At 40.5% G+C, this 24,337-nt stretch overlaps 1 protein-coding gene across 2 annotated transcripts in view; it reads left to right on the forward strand.

Annotated features, from left to right (window-relative positions):
* LOC109971891 (FRAS1 related extracellular matrix 2) overlaps positions 1–24,337 on the forward strand; it is a 58,564-nt gene that overhangs the window by 27,166 nt on the left and 7,061 nt on the right. Inside the window, exons 4-16 of one of the 2 annotated variants that reach the window (XM_020620446.1) lie at positions 3,758–3,988; positions 8,306–8,431; positions 9,393–9,644; positions 15,990–16,139; positions 16,284–16,493; positions 17,274–17,471; positions 17,879–18,043; positions 18,119–18,301; positions 20,045–20,175; positions 20,609–20,767; positions 21,524–21,827; positions 22,994–23,125; positions 23,480–23,811. In XM_020620446.1, coding sequence (XP_020476102.1) covers positions 3,758–3,988; positions 8,306–8,431; positions 9,393–9,644; positions 15,990–16,139; positions 16,284–16,493; positions 17,274–17,471; positions 17,879–18,043; positions 18,119–18,301; positions 20,045–20,175; positions 20,609–20,767; positions 21,524–21,827; positions 22,994–23,125; positions 23,480–23,811 — 2,573 coding nt within the window. The remainder of the gene's footprint in view (positions 1–3,757; positions 3,989–8,305; positions 8,432–9,392; positions 9,645–15,989; positions 16,140–16,283; positions 16,494–17,273; positions 17,472–17,878; positions 18,044–18,118; positions 18,302–20,044; positions 20,176–20,608; positions 20,768–21,523; positions 21,828–22,993; positions 23,126–23,479; positions 23,812–24,337) is intronic. The other variant, XM_020620447.1, reaches the window with a different exon arrangement.

Here is a 24,337-nt window from a genome sequence, read left to right on the forward strand (position 1 = left end):
CCCCTTTCTACACAGTCCATTTCTGGTCAGGCCTGATATATGAATAAATCACTGTTAAGATGTACTTTTACCAGTTTAAAATATATCATCTCCTGCAGGATGTATTCCAGGCTCATTATTACTACTTAACAGGTTGGAAAGTTAAATTTATTTCACTAGCAGATAATAGAAACCTTTTTTTCTCCACTACACCCAGTCTAGATCTGAAATGTTCTTTTTCATATAACGAGCAGAAAGGTACCTGCAATCAGAAATCCTTAGCAACAAAGAAAACTCTGGATGCCTGGTTGCAACAAACTGTACAAAGGTCACCCTTCAGTTGAAATCTTGCATTAGCTGACTAACAAGTACATTTGTCAATCCAGTAGAATGTTCTGGTTATTGCTAATGTTACACAAAGCTTGAATTAGTATAAAATTGAAATCATATTAGTTCAATACAGAGATAGAACAAATAATGGCCATATTAGGTTGCTATTGTTATCAAAACAAATACATTAGTTTTAGGTGCTAACACATCTAGAAGGCAGAGTGCCACATATTAATCAAATTTGAGTCCTTTGGCTGCTTTTAATGCTCTACATATGAAAAAGGGTTTTATTATTTCTTTGTCTCCCTCTCTTTGTGCAAAAGAACCTGACTGTTTTAGACTTTTAGCAGAGTAGGGATCCTCCCTGGCCAGTTGTTTCAAATAACTATTTCCATCCATCCATTATCTATACCGCTTATTCTTGAATAGGGTCGCGGGGGGCTGGAGCCAATCCCAGCTGACATTCGGCGAGAGGCGTGGTACATCCTGGACGGGTCACCAGTCTATCACAGGGCCGACATGTATACAAACAACCACCCACACTCACTGCTATGGACAATTTAGAGTCACCATTCAACCTAAGCACATGCTTATTCTTTCAATATACTCCTCGAGAGCCTGCCGTTTGGGTTTCGAGATGTGGAAAAGTCGACTGTTGGGCAAGGTGGCTCCCGGATACAGGTCAATGGCACAGTCATGCAGCCTATGGGGAGGAAGAGAGTCAGTGGCTAGGTGTTTGTTAAACACCTGTTGCAAGTCGTGGTAATCCGAAGGGATGGAGGAAAGATCAGGCAGTTCTGGAGGTAAAGGAGGAGATGATGTGGTGGGTTGTCCAGCCAGGAGACAGGCTGATGCACAGGTGGGACTCCATTGTGTGATGGTGCTGGTGGTCCAGTCTACAGTGGGATTGTGTTGGACCAGCCAGGAGTGACCCAATACCAGTGGCGTATCCGGGATGGAGGAGATGTTGAAACTGATGTCCTCATGGTGATTGCCGACGATGGTGAGACGAAGAGGTGGAGTCTGATGAATGATGAGGGCCAGCAGCCGGCCGTTGATAGCCCGGGTCTCTACAGCATGGGGTAGAAGTTCCGGGGCAAGGCCCAGCTGCTCCACCAGGGCTGGGTCCATAAGATTACCTCCGGCTCCGGAATCCAGGAGTGCTTGGTGGGAGGAAGTTTGACCAGTGGTCTCTAGGAGCACGGGGAGAAGGCAGCTAATACCCAGCCTGGTGGAGGTGGAGGGGCGGCCCGTCAGTGTCCCTACCTTCACTAGCGGGCCCGCTCTTTTAGCCGCACCGGGCAGGTGGCAATACGATAATCTGGGGCCCTACAGTACAGGCAAGACCCGGTGCGGATGCGGTGGGCCCATTCCTCGGGGTCCAGACGGGCACGCCCTAGTTCCATGGGTTCTTCCATTCTTCCTGAGGAGTTTGTATTGGTCCCCCCCCATGCGGAGAGAGCCCTGGGCCTCGACTGGATGTAATGGCGTGCAGTGGGTCCATGTGGCCGACTGCTGCCCTGCTCTTTCCTTACGGAAAAACATTGTTGTCTGTCAATCCAGATAGCCAAGTCAACTAGGGAGCGGAGGTCAGGGGGCTTGTTCTGGGTGTTTAATTCGGCCTTGATGTTATCATTGAGGCCGTGCAAAACACACTGAACAGGAATAAGGCAGACAAAGGGTTAGACAACGTGAGGGCCTGAGAACGTAAATGAACTGGCAAGGAAGTGACAGGAAAGCGGGGTATAAATAAGGGCAGGACTAAAGAGGTGCAGCTGGTGACAATCAAGGGGTGTGGAGCAGGTGTGGTGATCAGGGGCCGACGCCAAGAAACAAAAGTGAGGGAGGTGAAAGAGGCAGGTGCAGCTGGGAAAACCTGACAGAAGCTTACTAATGTGCAGTTATTGGTGACATTTTATTGTTTTCTTTGATTCCCAAAAGTGTGTAACTAGTTTTGATCAAGAATGCAGCTATTTCATGATAAAATATTGTAAATTCACATTTCTAATGTGCCCACTATTTTGGTACAACCCTTACATCAGAAAATTGACCCAGGTTAAGGAAGCACGTGAAGCAGGAATTGTACTGACTGAACGTCTGTTAATCATGGTTTGCATTTCCCAGAAAGCCAGTGAGCAGCTCTAAAAGAAGTCGATTTTTTTCCCCATGTCATATTCATGCAGTTGCAGCAAGCAAAAACAGCATCATTATTTTTTGTGTTGAGAAAAAAGAAACAGAAAGTTGAGGGATGAGAATGCTTTGGTGTGTTGGTGTGCAGGGTTGTTGACAAAAATGAGGTGAATGAGTGTGTTATATGTAATATTGTTGTTGTTGAAATTGGTCCAGAAACCGTCTCCGCTGCTGTTGGTACTCATCTGAAATATCTGTTGTGGTCAAACAACCCCAATTACTATGCCTCAATATTTGACCAGTTGATAAAAACAAAACTGGCAATAAAATAAAGGCAAAGCTGAACATCAAAAGATATTTCTAATAACCTTGAGGCTTTGATTACACTATTTCTCACCTCTTATGGGGTCTGTGATTGAAGGTCCTCACAGGTACAGCAACACGAGTGAAAGTGACTGTGCAAAGGTTCGCATTCTTGCATGTGTGGTTATTTCCAGAGTAGAATTTGCATACAATGCTCACCTCTCAAATCTTACTTTGTGCATGACCTAATATATCCATCCTCAACTGCATGTGTTTGACACCTTTTTCTGTTCTGTTTGTGCAGGGGAAAAAACCTTTTTATTTACAGGCACATGCACCAGCCTGGAATGGATCTGCTCTCCTTGTTCTCATGTGGCACTGTGAACGCAGACAAAGAGATATGAACAGCCTGTTTCAGCAAATGTAATACATTATTGTATGGCTTGTGCCACATGGGTTTTGCTGATGTGCGTTTGATGTGAAACCCAGTGGTACCAGTTACCTCTCCTCCTTTGAAGAAGGTGTATTGATGAGCATGAATGTTAGAAAGATCGCTCTAAAGTGGATTCACATGAAAGACGTATTATGAATGAAATAACAGACATTTGGGAGAGAAAAGAAGGGGGATACACATACGCACACTCACCAACACATTCACATACCTACTGTAACGCTATGGAAACAGCTATGGTAGCTAATTCATCTCACTAAGTTGAAAATGATTTTTAAACGCTTCAGTCACAAATCCATTTCACACATTCCTGAGGCTCTATAAGTGATCAGTGAAGAAAAGAGACGCAGTACTCATTTTCACACCACTCTCTGAACAACATTAAAGGGTGTGAATATCTAATCTGTTTCTTTCTCCTGCCTGTCACCCTTTCATGGTCCATGTCTTTGTTTGTCTCCACTTCTGTCTTTCTGTCTGTCTGTCTTTTTTTTTTTTTTTTTTTTACACATCTGGCCTACTCTACTTGTCTTTTTCTTTACATCTGTCATTGTCTGTATCCTTCAGGCATTGGTACCCAGGATGGGAGTGCAAAGAAGGAGGATGATTTTAAAGGTAAGTCCAAGAGGCAAGTCCAGTTCAACCCAGGACAGACCAGAGTCACGTGGCGAGTTTGGATCCTGACTGATGGGAAGTATGAGAAGGCGGAGACCTTTGAGATTTTGCTATTGGATCCAGTAATGGGAGTGATGGAGTTTCCTAACAGAGCAACAGTGGAGATACTGGATCCCAGTGATGGTCAGTACTGCACATGCTCTCAATATAGCCTGCACTGTTGATAATTCTGTAGTGATGACATCCAGTGGTGGAAAGTAACAAGGTACATTTAATCAAATACTGTACAAATTTGAGGTACTTGTTGTGCTTAATGTTTCTACTCCATTACATTATAGGGAGCAAATATCACACTTTTCACTCCATAACATTTACAATTTACTTCATAGATTCAAAATATTAACACAATATATATATAGTAACTCATAAATTATGTAATGCTATAGATTAAGCTTCCCAGCAGTATATGAAGTAGTTACAATATGCCCAGTGTTCTCTATTAAAGTGCTGCTTACATACAGTATTAATGCATACATGGTTGTTATCCAGTAACATTCTGACTGATTACTTCTCCTGCCAGTGGTGGCAACATGATGGAGGTATTATTGTCCACAGTTACAAGGAACAGTAGACTGTTTATTTATTTATTTTACATTTAGTCACATTTCGTTTCTGCCCAAGAAAAAAAAATCTATATAGTGAATCCAGAAGCATAATAATAATATGTGGCAACAGTCATATATAACAGGGATGCCCATTGTTTTCTGTAGAGAGTTCCTATATGCAACTTGATTGGTGACTGTGTGTCAACTGAAACAAACTGGTTATAAAGAACTGTATGAAGAATAAAATTATTCTGTATTTATTTATTCTCTATTATCCATTGCAAATGTTTTGATTCAGTTTTGTGCTTCAGTTTGATGTGATATCTATTATTAAAAACAAAAATCCAGCACAGTCTCTATGGACAAGACATATGCAGTATTGAAAGTACAAGTTAATGAAATCCATCTGAAACAGAGGAATTTTTACTTTGTCCATCTGAAAAAACAAATATGAATGCAGATACGGTGAAGTTTCTGACGTTTTAATGCACACTGCACAAAATCCCAACTGCCACACAGGTATTCCTGTTACAACACAATGAAAAGCTTGCAACCCTTAACCATATATCACATTTGTTCTGTGAAGCATCAGTCAACGCAGCACACACAGAGGAGCTGTCAATAAACAGTGCCTTCTGTAGATACTGAGACATGTCAAATCTTTGCTCGGGCAAAGGGGAGAAGACAGTTTTAACATAACAGCCAGTAGAGATTTGTTAAGATGTTTGTTTTTGCACAGATGATTAACAAAGAAGAATGTTTACTTCCTAAAACCACATAATACAAAAAGAGGCAGTATAATTGTAAAGTACAAATATAGCTGTTTACCAGAGAACATTGGTCAAACCTAATGGTCATGAAAGTGTTTCTCCCACTCTCTCTCTCTCTCACACACACAAACACATTTGAATGCGTTTGTATTTTTTTGGATATTTCTTTTTGAAGTCACTCATTGATAAACTGTATTCCTTCTCCCTTTAACCTAGCATTAACCATCACAGCTAAAAGTGAACAACCTAAATGTCTTTACTTCCATGATATAAAACTCAAACTGGTCAAACTGGTGTATAGCTATACAATTACCCATACACACGCATCGACCTGAAACTTCCTGCTGCCATTTTCAACTCTCTTGTTCTTTGTGTCTTTGCCTGCAAATTGAAACGTTAATGGAATATTGAGCAGGGCGACAAACTGGCTGCTCTACTCAATTAAAGCTAGATTTACTCTTCTGCAGCTGTTACATTTATTTTTTGTATGTAGTTCTCCCCTCCTCAGTACAACTTGAAGTCATTATAGATGTGCGACAAAGATGGGAATACTGATGCTTCCATTATAGTGGCATATAACATCAATCTCTCTCTCATTTGTCTTCTCATTCTTTCTCTTTCACTACATCTTGGTCTGTCTATCTCCCCCACACATTTGTCCTCTTCAGTCTATTCTCTCCTGTGGGTAATTATGATGTGCGTAGAGGGGCTAAGGGCTGGTTTGTTTTCTGTCATCTCCAGGGACTGTCCAATGTGACAGAGATGTGCCACTCTGTACTCTAATGGGCCACTGAAGCTGTAGCTATGCCTGTAGCATTAGCCATACACCAGCTTCTTTTTCTAATTATGAAAACTGGCTTTGTGTTCCCTCTGTAGAGGACATGTCAGCTAGCCTACTATGAGTTTTAGAATAGGAGAGCAGATCACTAAGTTTTAACCAAAAGTGTTGCAAATTATAGGAGGGCATCAAACTGAGTGTGTTCTAACTCCATGGACAGTTTCTGTTTGCAAGCATGCCTGGAGCTCTTCTCTAATGTGTGTTTTTTAAAGTTGTAACAGTGAATGCTCTCTCCACTCCTTCTGCATTAGCCTGTTGCTGTTTTGATTAATAACAAGGAGTGGGCTTGTGCTGTAGTGCGTTCGCTTGTGGTACCCTCTCTTAGTGCTGTGAACAAAACTCTGAAACTATAGGGTGTAATACTCTGCAAAACTTTTGTTTTCTTTCAAATATAATCCATGCACAGTGCTGAATAAACATGATCATGATAGACTGCTGTTTGACTCTGTGGCGGAGGCAGTGCCAGCATCTTGCCACAGTCAGTAACATCTTTGGTAGTAGCATCTGTCAGTAGAGCTGCTGCATTTTGCATCAAGGTCAATCCACTAAATGATGGATTCTTTTCCCTATTGTATTTGCTTGTGTGTGTGTGTGTGTGTGTGTGTGTGTGTGTGTGTGTGTGTGTGTGTGTGTGTGTGTGTGGAACCACAATGCCAGCTGAAGTCAAGCGCATTATTGTGTAGGTGTAGATGCTTTGTCTAAGTTAAAACATAAACGTTAATGTCAAGCACATCAAATGAGGGACTGCATGTTGTGAGGTTGCTGCCTCTCTACACTGTGACATGGTGTCATGCTGTGTTTAGTTACATAGTGCCATGGGCTGTAGGGCTGTCTGATTTATTTTACATTCACATTTACTTTTTAGCTGATCAGCATAGCCAGCTTTACAAGTGCACAACTGTCACAACAATAACCAGACAGTAGAAACAACATATTCCTGCATCCATTGAATATTCATGCAATTATCAATAATGGAGAAGTTCTAGGCATAAACAGAAATAAGTCAATGAGTAAGTGTTTGGTATTTTAACATCTTTTTTGAATGCATGTATTTTTTTTCTTCCTATGAATGTTTTACAAATGCCTGTGTCTTGTCTTCGAATTTGATCCATTTGACTAAAGTTTGCTTTTCTAAATCTTGGGTGGATTTAGAGGCACTAGAGAAGAAAATTGAGAGGTGAAATGTGAAAGAACAGTGAGGGGAGGAGGCATGCAACAGTATGTGTGGAGAGAGAGAGAGAGAAATCAGGGTATGGTGGTTTTGTGTGTGTTGAATAGGTAAGCAGCAAACCCTAATCCTCTGCTATGAGTCCCCATGCACCCCTGGGGAGTGACAGACTGTGGGCAACAAGGAGAAATTGGGGAGAAGTGAGAAGATTGAGAGGAAATAGAACAATTTAGGGAGAGTTACCGTAACAGAAGAGAAATGTTTGACCCCCTGCGGTGCATAGAGTTGTTTTATGTTTATGACTTCATCCCAAGAATCAATTGATGTTTTTTCATGCTGGGTGTTGAATCAAACATCCAAATCGCCCCCAACTCCCCACTTTTTCACGCTGTAGTGCTTGCCTTTTTAGCACAAGTTTTTGTTGCAGAAGCAAGCCACAAGTGTCTTGCAGTTCCCATCATTCATTCACTCCCTCAAATAGAGAGTGGGAGTGGGAGCAAACACACAAGAAGATCTAGGCCGAGCTGAAGCTCAGTCCACTCTGTTAGTATTTTTATTGGTCCCCATGCGTCTCTGGAAAATAGCTCCAACATTTATTGTTTCTATGATGCCAGTATGTTCTTTGTTTTGATAGATGATGCTTTCACTGGCTCTAAGTTTCCCTCTCAATCACAAACTCCTCTCAGAGATGGAGAGGGTGGGGAAAGAGAGAAAGAAAATAAGAGAGATGGGTTTGGCTGACTCTTCGATATATAGAGTAGTTGAAGTGCGAAACTCCCAGCTGATACGCTCTGTGGGATGAACTATGTGTAATTGTCTGCGACACACCAGGCAGTAAGAAAAACTTCCAGAGGGGTCTCTTTGAAGAGCACCTCAAAGCGAACACAGTGATGGAGAGTTATTTTTGAATATGAATAAGCACACTGCAGGACCACCACTTCAATAGATCTGAATAAAAAATGTCATCTACAGCTCACTAATGCAGAGCCAGAACAAAAGCCTGTATCAGGCCTTGATGGTATAATGTACTGTGGATTTTTTCAGGTTGTTATACATATCAATACCCTCTTCTCTGGTCCTCTGACTCTCTCCAATTGTTTTGTCTTCTCCTTCAAACAGAGTCGACTGTGTTCTTCCCTGAACAGATCCACTCAGTGGAAGAAGATGTTGGGGAGCTTTTCATCCCAGTGCACCGCAGTGGAGACATTAGCCAGGAGCTCATGGTGGTCTGCTACACACAGCAGGGTATTGACTGGCCTTTTTTCACCTCATCTAACCCATTTACCCTCAGTGTACTTTGTCTGCTTGCCTGTCTGCTGGTTTGATGGTCGAAATGAACATATCAGACATGCATGTTATTATTTAAAGGCTCAGGGAATAATTGTTTTGCTCACCTGCATAATTAAAGAGGTACAGATGGAAAATTAGCATTTAATGTTTCCCAGCTAATCGAATAATACTTTCAGTTTAATTGCTGTGTATGCAAATATTAGTGATGCAAACAAGCACACATGCACACAACAGCAGACAACTCTAATGAATCAGATGTAATTGCTGGCCAGTCAAACTGAGAATGATAGCAAGTTTCAGTCCATTTAATGCTGCTATGCTTATTCCTATGTAATGTTAATATATCAGTGTGCGTGTGGAGTGTCTGGTACACCTACTGCATCTGTTCTGTAAGAATGCTCAAAATGCAGACAGTGCACTAGAAGAGCACCGCATTTGCATTTTCAGTAGTATCACGTGTTACTTTCAATTACTTATTTGCAGCTGTTTAATTTGTAATGTTTGAAAAGTTATAGAGTTTAGCTCTTATGTGCATGCAGTTAAATGCTCAGAAATACATTTACACAATTCATGAAGTGATAATGCATTCGCCCATTAGTCTAATGAAGGCACTATTGTTAAATGTCAGTGGCTACATTTTGTTTTGAGACCTGTGAAAACGACCATTGTGCGCTGACATTGAAGCTAATATGCTGACCTAACATATGGGGTCGCTGTAATTAAAGGTCAGCTTTCACAATTCACGACTATTTTAACATCTGAATTTTATGAAACTAAAAAATGCCCTTTACAAAGGACATTTTACAACTATGATATGTTTTATTAATGTATCACTTAGATGTTTTAAGTGTTGTTCACCTTTTCATTTCTCCTCAAACTCCTCATACCTATCACTGTCCTCGCCTCTCCTCTGAAGGGTCAGCCACAGGGACGGTTCCCACCACTGTCCTGTCGTACTCAGACTATATCTCCCGTCCAGAGAAGCACGGCAGCATCCTTCGCTTTGACAAGGGTGAGAGGGAGAAGCAGTGTCGCGTGATGATCATTGATGACTCTCTATATGAGGGAGAAGAAAGCTTCAATGTCACTCTGTCAATGCCTGTCGGGGGACGTCTGGGAAGCCACTATCCCACCACCAAAGTCAACATCTTAGAAGATGTGGATGATGGTAAGACATGCTGATGCTGCGCTGACAGTACTTATGTACAACATATATCTGTATGTCTGTCAGTCAGTAGGTAATTAGTTTCTTTTTGTGCTCATTCTGTACAGTTGTAATAACTTTACCAAGAAAACTTTAAAATCAAGCTTTGGTTTAAGAGTTTTCCCATTGATGTAGCCAAATCACATGGATGAGATGTCATAATGAAGTTTGCAAAGGGCAGTTTGTCTCCAAAGAGAGACTGAGAAGATGCTATTCACTTGTTAGCGTGTCTATGTGTATAGTTTTTAGGGTAAACAACATATTCATACATGCAGACACAGAGTGTGGGTGTGAATTCATAGTGCCAGAGGTTCTTGTGTTTTACACTGTCATCCAAGCCTTTATATCACAGAAGTTCTATTAACTAAGCTTGTATAGAAATTAATTGTATGTTGAGGCATATAGGATAAGGGTGCTACCCAGACTCTGATGCAGACCCTACACCCACAGCAGACAAACCAAATTTGTGTTTCGCTGTCATTCAAACTGTTATTAATTACAGTTGAAACTCACACATAAGTCCAGTGGGATAATACACATCCCTGGTCTGCAGTCATTGTGTTAGCATTAAGGAGATTAAATCTTCTGAAAGGCAGTGAAATGTGTAGAAGATTTATCTTGGGACAGACAAGCCTGCTGGGAAATATCCATTCCAACCTACAGGCGTTGCCCATCATCACAGTATTCTGCATGGTAATACAGGAGTTGACTTTACATCATCAAGGCCATATCAGAAGTGTCAAGGAAGTCTCTCTTTCCTCATGCACACTGTGTCTCTCTATCTTTTTCAAATGGTAAAATTGCTCCAGGTTTCTGTTAGTAAGACTTAAAGTGCCATAGTGTTAGCCACTTTTTTAAGACATGTTCTAAAGATGGTACATGAACAAATAAATACAAAAGTCTCATTAACCTACATCTTATTCAACACACTGTAAATGATTTATTTTTACTGGCTACAGTGTTCCAAATGTATAAACATAAATGTGCCCTGAATGTTTATTTTTATGCATGTATTTATTTACTGGAGCATTGTCTGTTACGTTAGTAACATGGGCCCATTGGGAAAAGTAGCTACAACTAGTTCATGATTATATCAGCTGATTAAATTAAAAGCAAATGAAATAAGCGCAACACAATTCACATGGAATGGAGAATAAAACAAGGAACTTATTTAACAGTTTTAAAGCAAAGCAAATCAGGTATTCTCTAACAAATGATGGCAAACTATTCCACTGAATGACTGTCCTGTACATGGCTTCCTTAAAGCTTTAGTTCATAGCATTAGTTAAGGAAGAGCTGCCTTAATCATTGTCACTTGTCTAGTTTTGTAATTGTATTAAAATATATGTCTATTCTTGAGAAATTACACTTTGGACTGAACACCAGTCTCTCCACCACCATCAGCCAGAACACAGCAGTGTGCCTTTTGTCAGCCTGCGCTCTGTATAAATGATTTAGGACCACACAAGCCGCCTGATTTTGAACTACCTGAATTTTGTGCTTTTTTTTTTTTTTTTGGCACTAGACCATACCACAGGGTAATACTCCAAATGCATCAAGACTAAGCACCCTTTCCTTCATCTTTTCTATTCAAGTGTTCTCTTACCTTGTTAAGTAGAAATCAGCCTTACTCTTTGTTAGATTCTGTAGTGGGAAATGAGTGTCTACATTTAGCTCTCATCTAAAATGACTAGAGGGGAAAGAAGAAAAAATAACATTCTTCAGGCACTCTCAGGCAGAACAGGGACAGGAGATATATTAAAGGCCTTTATTTAGTTGAGCATACTGGTTAAACCACTGACTGGTTTTGACCTAGCCTTCATCAAAGCGGCTTTCATGGCTTTGGTGTTGTATAGGGTTCTTTTGCCTGAGAACCCAATATTTATAGCATGCCTACAATGGTGTTTGTCCAGGTTAAGATTAGATCTTAGACATTTGACAGACATTTGACTCTCAGTCCTCCTGTCACTTGTCCCCAATTTGTTTGTATCAAGAAGAATTTGTGTCAGAGAGGGCTTGTCATGCTATTGCCAAACTGCAGATTGGGATAAATAAAACAATGATGACTTATAACTGAGGACTCATTTAGGCATACAAACCATTGTGCAAAATTGAATATGAGTGTGTGGAGGCATCTGGGGGCTAGTTAACAAGAAAGCATGTCATGCTGCTGTCTGATTGTTAAAAAAAAAATGTCAGAAGGCTTCAGTCATAGCGTTGTGTTCAAAGGAATGGAAATGTGTTTGTGAAAGCCCAATTCCAGTGAGACATGATGTGTCATTTTTAGCCTCCCAGAGGATAATACATGTCTGTCAGTGCTCTAATACCTGCACCCAGGCAGACAGACTCCTTCACTGTAGTTCAACCTCTACTTGCCAGGTAAAATAACAAAACAAAAGTTACAATGCTTGATGTTTACATATGTGTCTGCTCTGCATGCATGTTTATGCACACCAAGTTACGTTAGACCTTAAATTCTGCATCAAAGGTAAGGTAAGAGAAGCACTTGAACAACTTTAAGTGTGACTGCTCTAGCCCCATTTTTCCTTCCCCCAGGTCAAAGTCAAGTTCACTCTGCTGTTCTCCTTCCATCTATTTATCCACAACCACTACTCACTCTCTCTCTCTCTCTCTCTCTCTCTCTCCTCTCTCATACTCACACACGCTTCCTCTAACTTCAGCTGAAAAAGGCCCAGGGTGTCTGCTAGATTTAGTATTTTATCAGGTTAAACTCAACAGTACCTGTCTCCCTGAGCGTAGTGCTCCACATGGCTGCACACGCTGACGCAAAGTGAGCGTTGTCATCCACTTGTACCCTGCCAAGGAGAGAGGCCACTCAGGCTCTCTCAGTCGGGTGCATACGGCCACAGCTGACTTTGTAGAATTGTAGATTAGTTCAGAGTATTTCTTGGAAGCCCAGTCCCTCATTTCAATATTAGTGCAGCCTTACTGTTCGTCACACTCCTGAAGCAGCGGGATAGCTTGCTGATTTGTACTCTACAGCCTCACTGTGGATAGCCTGGGGATGTTTTACACTTTTAGGGGGGTAGATTGCAGCTCATTAAAAACTGAAGAGACTTTGTTTCACCTGTTGCCGTTATAAGGCAATGCACTTCATTCTCAAACCAAATAAGTTTAATTACAAAATGTTTTCTTTGCCTATTTTTATGCCATCTTTCATTACAATTAACAAACAGCAAATTGTGGCAATTTGCTTCCCTTTCCTGCCAATTCATTCATTTATTTCCCTTAATGTTGCCTCCTGCTACTACACATACAACATAAAACAGAATTTTAAAAAATAAAAAAGTAAATACTCAGCATTTTGCACTTTAGTATCTAGCACAACAAGAAACAAACGAACCCATAAGAAGGTGCAAAATATGCATACAGTTTACCCATACATGAAAAGATTGCCAAAGATGTGGTTCTCACCCTTTTAGCCTAGGAAAGTAAAGCAGTGTCTACTTGCAAACCCCCTGTGGCAGGATGCATATGTGCTGTGACCAGTCCAGCTAGTGAGTGATGTTTCATTTTATTACTTTTTAAAGGCCTGGGGTAGACCAGTCCTGTATTTCAAAATAAAAGTTTAAAGAAAGATTCATGAAAAATATATCATTTGTAGAACTAAAAAAAAAAAAACTACTTTCTTTATCATGTGATTTGTTATATGTATGAATTTTAATTGTATTGTTCATTAAGAAGTTTGACATAAAGAAAAGTACTTTAGGTTCCAGAATAATATTTACAGACAAATATTTTCTAAAAGCTTATTAGTCACTTCCTTCCCAAGGCCTTCTTTAGAGGACAGCTGAGAATACTCTATAAACAGTATTTAAAGATGCAGTGTCTCACAAATGGCTACAGACACCCACACATAGTAATTATCATGATTTGGCTTCACACCTTTCCCAGCCCTCACACATGCTTCAGAGTGCTAAACCACACGCATGACCCCAGAGGGGGAAGAGGATGTGATTCTCGCTCATCAGTCATCACTCAGCTCTCTCTTGTGGTGTCAAGAATTTGTCATCTCTGCATACATTCGGGACATGTGTGAACTCAGACATGACTATTAGCATTCAAGCAGAAGCGTCCTCTCTTAGTATAAAAGGAATGTATGCCAGACTGTTTACAATATATACAGACGTACTACAATGCCGCTATTCTTGTTGAGGTATGTAACAGTAATAATACCCCATCCCCCGCCAGGTCAAATGTTTTTATTCCCCTTACGCAATTTTTCCTTTCTTTCACATACAGAAATTCTGCTTGCATTACAAACCACAGCTACATCTGTTAGGTGAAGCTGAAGCATGTAGGAGGAAACTGTATGAGAGAACTGAGGAAGCAAGTTTGATGGAGAGAGAGGGCGCAGACTGCGCTATATGAGTAGCACTCACTGGGCATTGTTGCCCTGAGCTTTCAGTTATTTTGTCAAGTCAAAAGTCGCAGTGTAACCAGAGTAATTCTTCTCAGTTCCTTAGTTGTTTACATTATAACTTCTGTTTTCTGTCCCAGTAAAACTATATAAATAAAATGTGAACGTTCATGTCACAAAAGTAATAATCAAGAAAAATGTCTCTGGACTGCTGAAGTTTTTACACAAAAAAATGATAATATACATGTTATTTTTATACTTATTGCCCAAATATAAGAAGGGGACTGATTGAGAGAGAGTGGGAGCTGAAAATTTAAACAGAAGAACTTTTCTTCTGCCAGTTTTTGGACTTGACAGGGGGAGTTGAGAGAGATGAAGCTGTCAAATACACATTGGACTGCCTCCACTTTGCTGCCTCAGGAAACAATGCCAGTTCAAACAAGCCTTTGAGCAGTCTAGGGGGCCGCTTTCTCTCTGTCACCCACATTCAGAGGAATAGAAAAAATACACACACACACAGACACAGGCCTTATATTTAAGTGCTAAGTGCATCTTTTTTGTTGAAAGTACTTAGCGGTTTCTGTCAGAATGGTAAAAGGGAGGTAGGGTAAAAGGCCAGGAAAGGTTGAAAGGTCGCACTTCCCTGCAGTTTAACTTCAGACTAATGGACTGTCGCTGTTTGACCTCTTTGTCCAGCTCCAGGCTTTACAAATGAATTATATCAGAGTGCGGGTGCATGCGAGGAGAGAAAACAAGTAACATTAACACTAAACAAAAAATAAAGAAACAAACTGTTGAGTTTTGCAGCTTCACCAGCGTTGAACTCGGGGAAGAATTTGACGGAGGCAATAATATCCTTTAGCTCTCTTAGCATATTTTATTGGGACAAAGAATAACACACATCTACACTCTTCATAGTGTGATGACCTCAAGGAACTCAGACCTTCCCGCTAATAACAAAAATGGGTGCGCTCACAAAACTGCGCCCCATCGTGACGAAAACAGCACACTTCACAGTAACAGTAGCACGACTACACATTACAACTGAGTGCACAAAATAAAGGAATGTCTCTCAACACAAACTTTCAGATATGAACTCATGCTACAGAGATGGGTCACATGAGGTCAAAGGCCATTAACATAATTTGTCAGGTACAAAAGTATCAGCGATTACAGTAGATGGTGCATTCACACAAGCAAATTCAAAAGACTGTGCCAGCGACTGGTGCCATTCATTGTGAATGAGACCTGACTTGCAGTCCTGCACCTCCCGTGAAGGTTAATAGAGCCGAAAGGTGCTCAGCTGCATTACAGGGATATTTGCATCAAGCTGAGTGTTTCTCAGCTTCATGCACAAAGCTATTTTCTACTCCACTCCACTATATGAAAGATTTTTAAACAAAAGGGAGGAAAAAATTATAGTTGCAGTCTCTGGTTCCTCAGTTCTCTAAGATGTGTCTTTAAGAAGTTACCAAGACATAAAAGAAACAAGACTGACAGGCAGAAACAACTCACTGATGTACGTAGCAGTGCGTATGGATATATAAAAAAATCACTGTCCAGTTGGAGAAGAGTATGTAGAGTGTGTACTGTAAATTACTTGCTTAACACTCCCACAGCTCCAGATTTCCCGAGGCCAGATATACCCAACTGCTTCGAATTGATTTCAAAGCAATATTTAACAACTAACAAAGCACTAACAAGGCCAAATCACCTATCCCCAAATGTGCACTGATTAGAAAGATCTCCAAAAGTGTTTAACACGTCAAACAGCCTGGATATTCACAGCAGGATATTAAAACACAGTGTTGCATCACCAAACTGAGGGCAGGGATCTCGAGTTAAAACAACAGGGAAACTATGGACATGTAGCATAGAAAAGAAGTACCAAGTACTGCTAATTTCATTCTTTTCTCTTTGCTCTCCAGCTCCAGTGTTTTACTTTCAAGAGGTGGAGTATCATGTAGATGAGAGTGATGGATATGTAGAGGTCAAAGTGTGGAGGATGGGAACTGATCTGTCCAAGATCAGCACTGTCACCGTTCGTTCTCGTAAGGCTGAGCCTGTCTCTGCAGAAGGTGAGCTCCTGGTCATACAGCCCAATGCTCCTTGTGGCTGAATTTAGCACTAAGAACATCATCTCTCTGCTTTCTCTGTGTCTACTCAGGTTCTTTTCATTTTAACTTTTTCTGACCTTACATACCGCTCTCTGTTTCCTCCAGCCGGTATTGACTATGTGGGCATCAGTCGTAACCTAGACTTTGCCCCGGGTGTCAGCGTGCAGACATTCAGGGTTACCATTCTGGATGACCTGGGACAGCCAGAGGTGGAGGGGACTGAGAGCTTTGAGCTGGTCTTATGTATGCCAGTGAATGGCATCCTGGGAAAACCTGGGAAGGCTACAGTTTTAATCAGTGACTCTGTGTCTGACTGTAAGTGCTTTGATTTTCTTTTACCTAGAATATTTTCTGATATATTTTCTCACCTAGAGTATTGTTTTTATAGCCATGCCAACAGCATAGCTTTAGAAATGGCAATGTTGGCTTGTCATTCTGTCTGCCGGTCACTCCGAACAGTTTGTACAGACAATTCATAGACCTCAGAGGATGAATCATACTGAATTAGGTGATTCCCTGATTTTTCCTCCAGTGTCTTGAAAGTTACTGGATAAATTGCTATGATAAAGATATCCATGGTGCCAAGAAGATAAACCTTATGGGTCATCTGGCTCAGGATATACAGTAGTAAATTTAGTGATCCTTGACCTTTTATGTAGCATCTGTCAGATTAAATTTCAATTTGTCCACTTCTTAGGATTTACAATCATAATTAGCAAGCATGACTGTAAATTAATGTTTTTGCTACTATTAGTAATTAACAGTCTGCATGTTGTATGTGCAGTATGAATATTGTTTATTGTTGTTTAATGCACATATAACTGCTCCAAGTGTTGAAAGACTACATGACAGCCTCATAAAGTACCAACATCTTGTCATGGTAACTTCTTTACTCTTCAGTTTAGCGGCTTTATTAAATACAACTTGTATTAATATTTTCACAACATTCATTAGTGGTGTTAAATCAAACAAAGCTTGTTGTGACAGTATATGTTATTTGATTTGCTTTTGAAAATCTGTTCAGTCAATTATACATTCAAGCCCAGACAGCATGAGAAATACTATTACTGAGTGATCTATCCTGTTCACATACAGTACCAAAGGTCCAGTTCCATGAGGCGGTGTACACTGGAGAGGAGAGTGATGGTCAGATCATAGCGACAGTGTACCGCAGCGGCGACATCAAACACAAGTCCACTGTGCGCTGTTATACCCGTCAAGGCTCTGCACAGGTCGCCTCTGACTTTGATGAAAGGCCTAACACAGATGCATCTGTAATCGCTTTCTTGCCAGGTACTTCAGTAATCACACAAGTACTTCACATGGTTTCTTTCTTTTTTTTTCAAACTAGCTTGTCTTATGAATTTTAATTAAATAAACAACTTTGAGATTTTTTTTTTTTTGGCACTGTTTCAAAATCAACCATCCCTTGCAGATACACACCACAGGAGCTTGTAAGTTCAGCTGTGTTCCACACATTACCTAGGCCCACTGCAACTTTATTTTCAGCTTTTTCTTTCTTCCTTTTTTTATAAAATAGGCCATGTTTTAAGAGCTTCCAAAGACTCTGGAGGAACTACGCAAATTGGATGTTACATGCTGTAAAACAGGAACAAGAATTGGTGTGTAACTTATTCAAGCCTTTCTTCTACCTCACATTTCTTGACGTCTTGTCACCTCCATCTTGCTGTGCACTTTAGGTGAGGCAGAGAAGCCGTGTATTCTGTCACTGGTTGATGACACATTGTACGAGGAGGGAGAAGAGCTGCGGTTGGTTTTAGGAAACCCGAAAAGCGACTTGCAGTTTGGCGCATCAGTGGGAGCTCTGAACGAGACCCTGGTGAAAATCAAAGACACAGCTGACAGTAAGTGAGGTGAAAAGAAGAGACAGGGCATGTTTGCACACTTATTACAGCTTTGTCCCTTTCTGTGTGCCTTAGAACCCATCATTCGTTTTTTGAAAACCAAGTTCAGTGTTAGCGAACCGAAAGAGGCCGGCACCGTGGTAACAGTGAGGATCCCTGTGGTTCGAATGGGTGACACATCAAAGGTATCAGTGGTTCGCGTTCACACCAAGGATGGGTCAGCTGTCTCTGGAGAGGACTATTACCCTGTGTCTCAAGGTAAACCTCACACACATCTCTTATGTTTCTCAGGGTTAAAGTTACATTGTGGTATTCTAATATTAAAAACTCAGCATGAATAATAAAGCAGAGCACACTGTTCAAATCAGGATGCAGTCAGTTATCAGTATTACGATGCAATCAGCGGATGCATTCACAGTTCTTAGAAAGCACCAGTGTGATTTGCAAAAGTACATGTGATTTGTCCAAAGACCACTGTTTTTGTCCTTGTTTTATTTAAAATCAGACATTTCCATTTTGGGATAAATAATGTGCTCAACCAGTAAAGAACTCCATCTAAATGCAGGTTTGGTTTAGTTTAGTTTAGTTTAGTTGTATAAGCATACATACATACAAACAAACAATTGTTTACACACACCTTACTGAGCCAAAAGGCACAGGCAGAATCTACAGAATTTATATGATTTATAAGCATTTCCACATACTTCCACACAGGATACAGAAAGGTAATAAAAATAAGCAATGTAACATATGTAATTTGTTCTGAGACAATAGACCTTTAACTTTATGTAACCCTGCAATGGATTAGTTTATATGAGATTTCCATATTTTTACTTGTTTGATGAATAATGATTTAGCTGAACATATTGTAAACTATCTTGCAAATAACTTTTAACCCAAGAATATGCAACCTCTCTGATTACCATATCTCTCAGGCTCTCTAACAACAGATTGTGATCAGTAGTATCAAATGCCTTTTTAGATCAATAAATACGCCTACAGTATAATCCTTCTTTAAAACTGCCTCTGATATCTTTTCTGTAAAATCTAGCACTGTCATTGAAATGTTTTTCCCTAAAGCCATACTAATTTTCTGATAATATATCATATTTTTTAGAAAGGTTTTGACATTTCCATTGTATAAATAGACTTTCAGTCTACAATATGTCATCGGTAAGTCACATTGCATCACCACTGGTAGTCAAAAACCTGACAAGATATCTGACCTTTGCGCTTACTGGCCTGCAGATATCCTTCTGATAGATTAGCATGATACAAAGCTCTGTGTAGGAATGTTAAATGAAAGTGGGCATAGGGATTTGTATGAAAATAATTATTGATTTCTGATTTTATCCCAAATAGTGAAAGATAATTATTCCAGTATCATTATGCCAAAATCATATAGTGTTTAACTGAATTTCAGTATTCTTCATACTTTGTCAGCAGAGTGAACTCTTCCTCTCTGCACTCAGCTTTTAGTGCAGTGAACCTTTCTTGGCTTAATCAAGGCTTAAAATATTTATGATTACATTTGGTCTATTCAAATCATGCCTGTCTCCTCACTGTTCAAATAGTGCAGATTGTACAGTTTTGAATCATACAGTACTGAATTTCTCTTTTTGCACAATATTTTATCACTGCAGCAAAGTTTTATTACTTACTTCACAAGGAGATGAACCGCCATCGGCACTGTTCAAATAGTAATATGCACTGCTTTAAAACTAAGTGAGATATTCCTCTGAAGCAATAAAACACGAAGTGGACAACTTTTGTCTTTTGGTAGAAAACTAAACTCACCAAAAAGAGACAGAAACTTGGCCTTGATGTCGTCTGACTATTGTTATTGCCACAAACACTTTGCCAGGACAATCAATGCATTCCACTTGATCTGATGATGATCTGTTTATGTTGTATTGTATTGTATATACAGTTAATCAATTGCATTTCAACCAGTTTTTTTGGTGTTCATATATGTTCATGCGTGTGTTTGTGTGTGGCCAGACATTGAGTTTAAACACGGAGACAAAGAACATGTGGTGGAGGTGGAGGTGCTATTTGATGGTGTCAGAGAAATGAGGGAAGCCTTTACTCTCCATCTGAAGCCTGATGAAAACATGGTGGCTGAAACCCAGGTCAGGAATGTGTTTATGCCCAACCATCACACAATAATACAGCTTTATGAAACAGTAAAGACATAAAAATCTTTCATTTTTTCCAATTTGACCCATATTTATCCAGGTCAGTCCCACTGAGATCAGGGATCTCTTATACAAGGGTATCACAGCTCAGACAAGAGAAGCACTTTACTGTCTTTGCAGCCAAAAGAGTGATGAAAACATTTCAAAATAAATAATAGATGGTCTAAGAAAAAAAAAAAAAGAACAGCAAGCAGAAGAGAAGGGGCAGACACAGAGAAATGAGAGAGGGGCATCAACCATGATTCTGAGATTGTAAATTCACCCAATTCTGATTCCAATCATCTCAATGATAGCAATTAAACATAGTAAAAGTAAAACAATTCACACATTCTCATTAGTCTTAAACCTCTTTTTTTTTTTGGAGCAGATAACTAAAGTAATAGTTTACATCGAGGAGATTAACAACATGGCTGATGTCACCTTCCCCTCCCTGCCTCACGTTGTGTCACTGCTCCATTACGACAATGTCGCCAGGACACCGGACAACTTCCACCCACCAGCTGGCTACCCTGTCATCTGTGTCACAGTGAGTTAAACTGAAATCATATTCAGAAACACCAGTGGAATTGTACCTAAACTGTAACTTGACCAGCTAGGCTTTGTCTGTAAGTAGCAGGACCTAACAAGGACCCACATCCTCTAGGGAGTGGAGGGCACATTGTTATCCCTCAGGAGCCATATTTTTCATCAGACAAAGTTAAACAGACCTTCAGGAGTTTGCAGTCTTTCTCCAAAAGACACATTGTACAGCTTAGTAGGCAACAGTCCTCATGCTTTCATACATTGGAAAATCACTTCCACTTCACTGAGGTGCTGAAATGGAGTTTCATGATATGTTAAGTCACCTGCTTCTCAGGTGACTGCTGTGTGTCCGTGTGTGTTTCCCTGTGTTGGGGTCAGCTGTGTAGGAGGTCCTCCAGGGAGACAAAATGAAGCAATCTTGTCAAAATTGGAAGTGTTGAGTGCTGCATTAGGAGGTACAGTGTCAGCTGTTTTGGAGTCTGGGAATGTTTTTGGCTATTTTGGCAGACATACCAATGTTTGTTAGCTTATGCCTCCTTCACATATCTATATAATTTTTAAAAAGTGATGTTAAGAACTCAGATATGGAAACATCTGGATTATGGATTAATATGAAACATCCGGATTTCCTTGGCAACAGTCACCTAGTTGTTTTTATTTTATACCTCTGTCTCATTTTGTCCTCTGCAATCTGTTGTATCTTTCCCATCATCTGCCATGCCTATACCCACCCACCCATTTGTGCTTATCCATCCTTCAGGCTTGTAACACAAAATACCCAGACTACGACAAGACAGGCTCTATCTGTGTCAGCGAGCATATCAACAACACCTTGACCCGCTACCGCTGGCTCATCAGTGCCCCAGCTGGCCCTGATGGCGTCACCAGTCCCATGAGGGAGGTGGACTTTGACACCTTCTTTACATCCACCAAGATGATCACGTTGGACTCAATCTACTTCCAAGCAGGTTCCAGGGTCCAGTGCGTTGCCAGGGCTGTCAATTCTAATGGGGAGGAAGGTTTAGAGCTTAGCAGCCCCATTACCACGATTAGCCAGGAAGAAGGTAAGGACACAGTGAATGCCTATCTCTGTGTCTTATGTTTTCTATAGAAGGCATTAAAAAGGGATTTTGCCCCATGTTCCAATTAGAACCAAAAGGGCTTTGTTTTCTTTTTGCCCCATGTTCCAATTAGAACCAAACGGTTTGATGTTTTCCAAACTTCATAACTGTTCAGGAATAGTGTGCTTGACTTAACAGTGCCTTCTGTATATTACAGCTGTATCACAGACTCGTTAAGAGAAAAATACACCTAAATATCTGGAAAACAAGTAAAGACTTTGTAGCTTTTTGGTCTAATTTTGTGTTATCCCTTTGTTTTTCAGCTATTTCAGTCTTCTGAATTAAATTATAAACAGTGTTGGTGTTATTCTGATCTTATTGTTAAAAGTAACAATAAGACAATCTGAATATATACTATTACAAGTAAAAGGCCTGCGATCATCGTGTGTTGTGGATGTAAAATCTTTATCTGCATAGTAATCGGTAGTTCAAACTATCAAATAAATATATTGAAAAATAATGGCATAAATGTAAGTTGAAATGAAATGTAGTTGGGTATAGTATATAAAATGGAAATACTGAAGTATTGCTATGTAAAGTGCTAGTATCTCAAGTTCAGTACTAAGAAATGTGCTTGCACTTGTACTTACTCATGCCAAATGTAATGTCAGGCCCTCAGACTGGAAGATCAAAGAAAGAAAAAACTAGATAAATACATTTCAGAAACCCCATTTTCATTGTGTACAACAGCCCAGGAAATCACAATCCAGTGCGACTACAAAATGTATGCTTTGAAGAAGAGATAGATCTCTCACTCCTCACTCAAATTAAAAAAAACCATGCTGTTACTTAGGCTGCACTCACTCCACCTCCACACTCCACCTCCACATCCTGAATGCAGCACATTCAGGTTTGCTCTCTCAGGGCGGTCACAGGGTATTCTTAGAGATATAGAAATCACCACCCGACACAGTAATAATACATTAGGCGAGTTGCCCAAAAATGCATTTACCAGTATATTAGAGCATGTCTAAGAATAATAATGAAAATAATATAGGTAGATTTATCACACAAGTAATCAGACACAATTATAGCCATTCAGTGTGTTTTGTATTGTTGTCTGTCCTCATGCTGAGAATCTCTCCTCTCTGCTCCTCTATCAACACAAGGTATGTGTCAGCCACATAAGATGGGGACCGTTGGCGCCGAGCCTTTCTCTGCCAAGCTACGCTACACTGGAGCGGACGACCTGAAACATCCCAACCTCATCAAACTGACTGTCACCATGCCTCACATAGATGGTAGGTCAGAGCTGAAGGCATGGCTCGTACCACAGATGAGGGGAAGTGTAATGTAGTGTGTGTAATATTCACGTCTGGGGATCCTCAGGAGCATGACAACCAGAATATAGATCTTGCAGGGTTGTATCAAACCCTCTAGCAGACCCACTACTTAACATTCCCTTCTTGATTTTTAATCAGTTTTTTCTCTGCCTCAACACTTCAGCTTTCCTTCCATCTTTTTCTATAGTACCCCTACTTTTCCTTTCATTATTTTTCTCTCATTTTTTTCTTCACTGAACTTTTGAAATAATAATTTCTCTAAGTTCACACATCAAAAACAGCAGCATCGTGCTGACTTGCTTTGCCTTGCAGGCATGCTTCCAGTGATCTCCACTCACCCTCTCACAAACTTTGACCTGACTCTCAGTCTTGATGGAACCCGGGTCGGAAATCACCGCTGCTCCAACTTGCTTGACTACAGTGAGGTCACCACAGACCACAGCTTCATCATCGCTTCGACGCACACCCCCGAGAGCATGGGAGACACAGCACCCTATCAGTTCAGTGGCTCCCTGCGCGGTAACAGCACACTGCACTTCTACAGAAACCTCAACCTGGAAGCCTGTCTCTGGGAGTTCACCAGCTACTACCACATGTCTGAGCTGCTCACTGACTGCGGAGGCACCATAGGGACTGACGGACAGGTGGGTGTATGCTTTTGCATGTTTCTGTGGATGTATAATGTATAAATCCCAATCTAGTGTGTGAATGTACACCTGTACATCTGTCTGACTCTTAGCTTTTATGTGTGTCCACCTGTGTGTGTTTCTGTCTGTTTGCAGCCCGCATGCACCCATACATACATAGAAACATATAAATTTAGACACAGTCTTGCCAGCCTGACAGTCACCCCCCATAAAGGTCACCACCACTATCAATGTGGAGTATTAAACTCTTCCAGTTGAGTAAAAAACAGCTAAAATAACATCCCCACATTAAAAAAGCTGCAGCTCCTAAACCACAGTGACTTTATGAATAAATAAGGCTGAATCTTACCTGTTACCTGTCAGGCAGGTTTGCTCAGTGTTTTATTTAGTGGCTGGCTGGTAGGTCAGTAGGACTCACCTATGAAGTCAGACATTGGTGTTACATTTTGGCATTCCTATTAGCTTTCAGTTAGATGCCAACAAACCTCCAGTAGCTGTTGCTGTCATTGCAGTGCATTGCAAC

Source organism: Monopterus albus, unplaced genomic scaffold, assembly GCF_001952655.1.
Source record: "Monopterus albus unplaced genomic scaffold, M_albus_1.0 scaffold237.1, whole genome shotgun sequence".
NCBI lineage: Eukaryota > Metazoa > Chordata > Actinopteri > Synbranchiformes > Synbranchidae > Monopterus > Monopterus albus.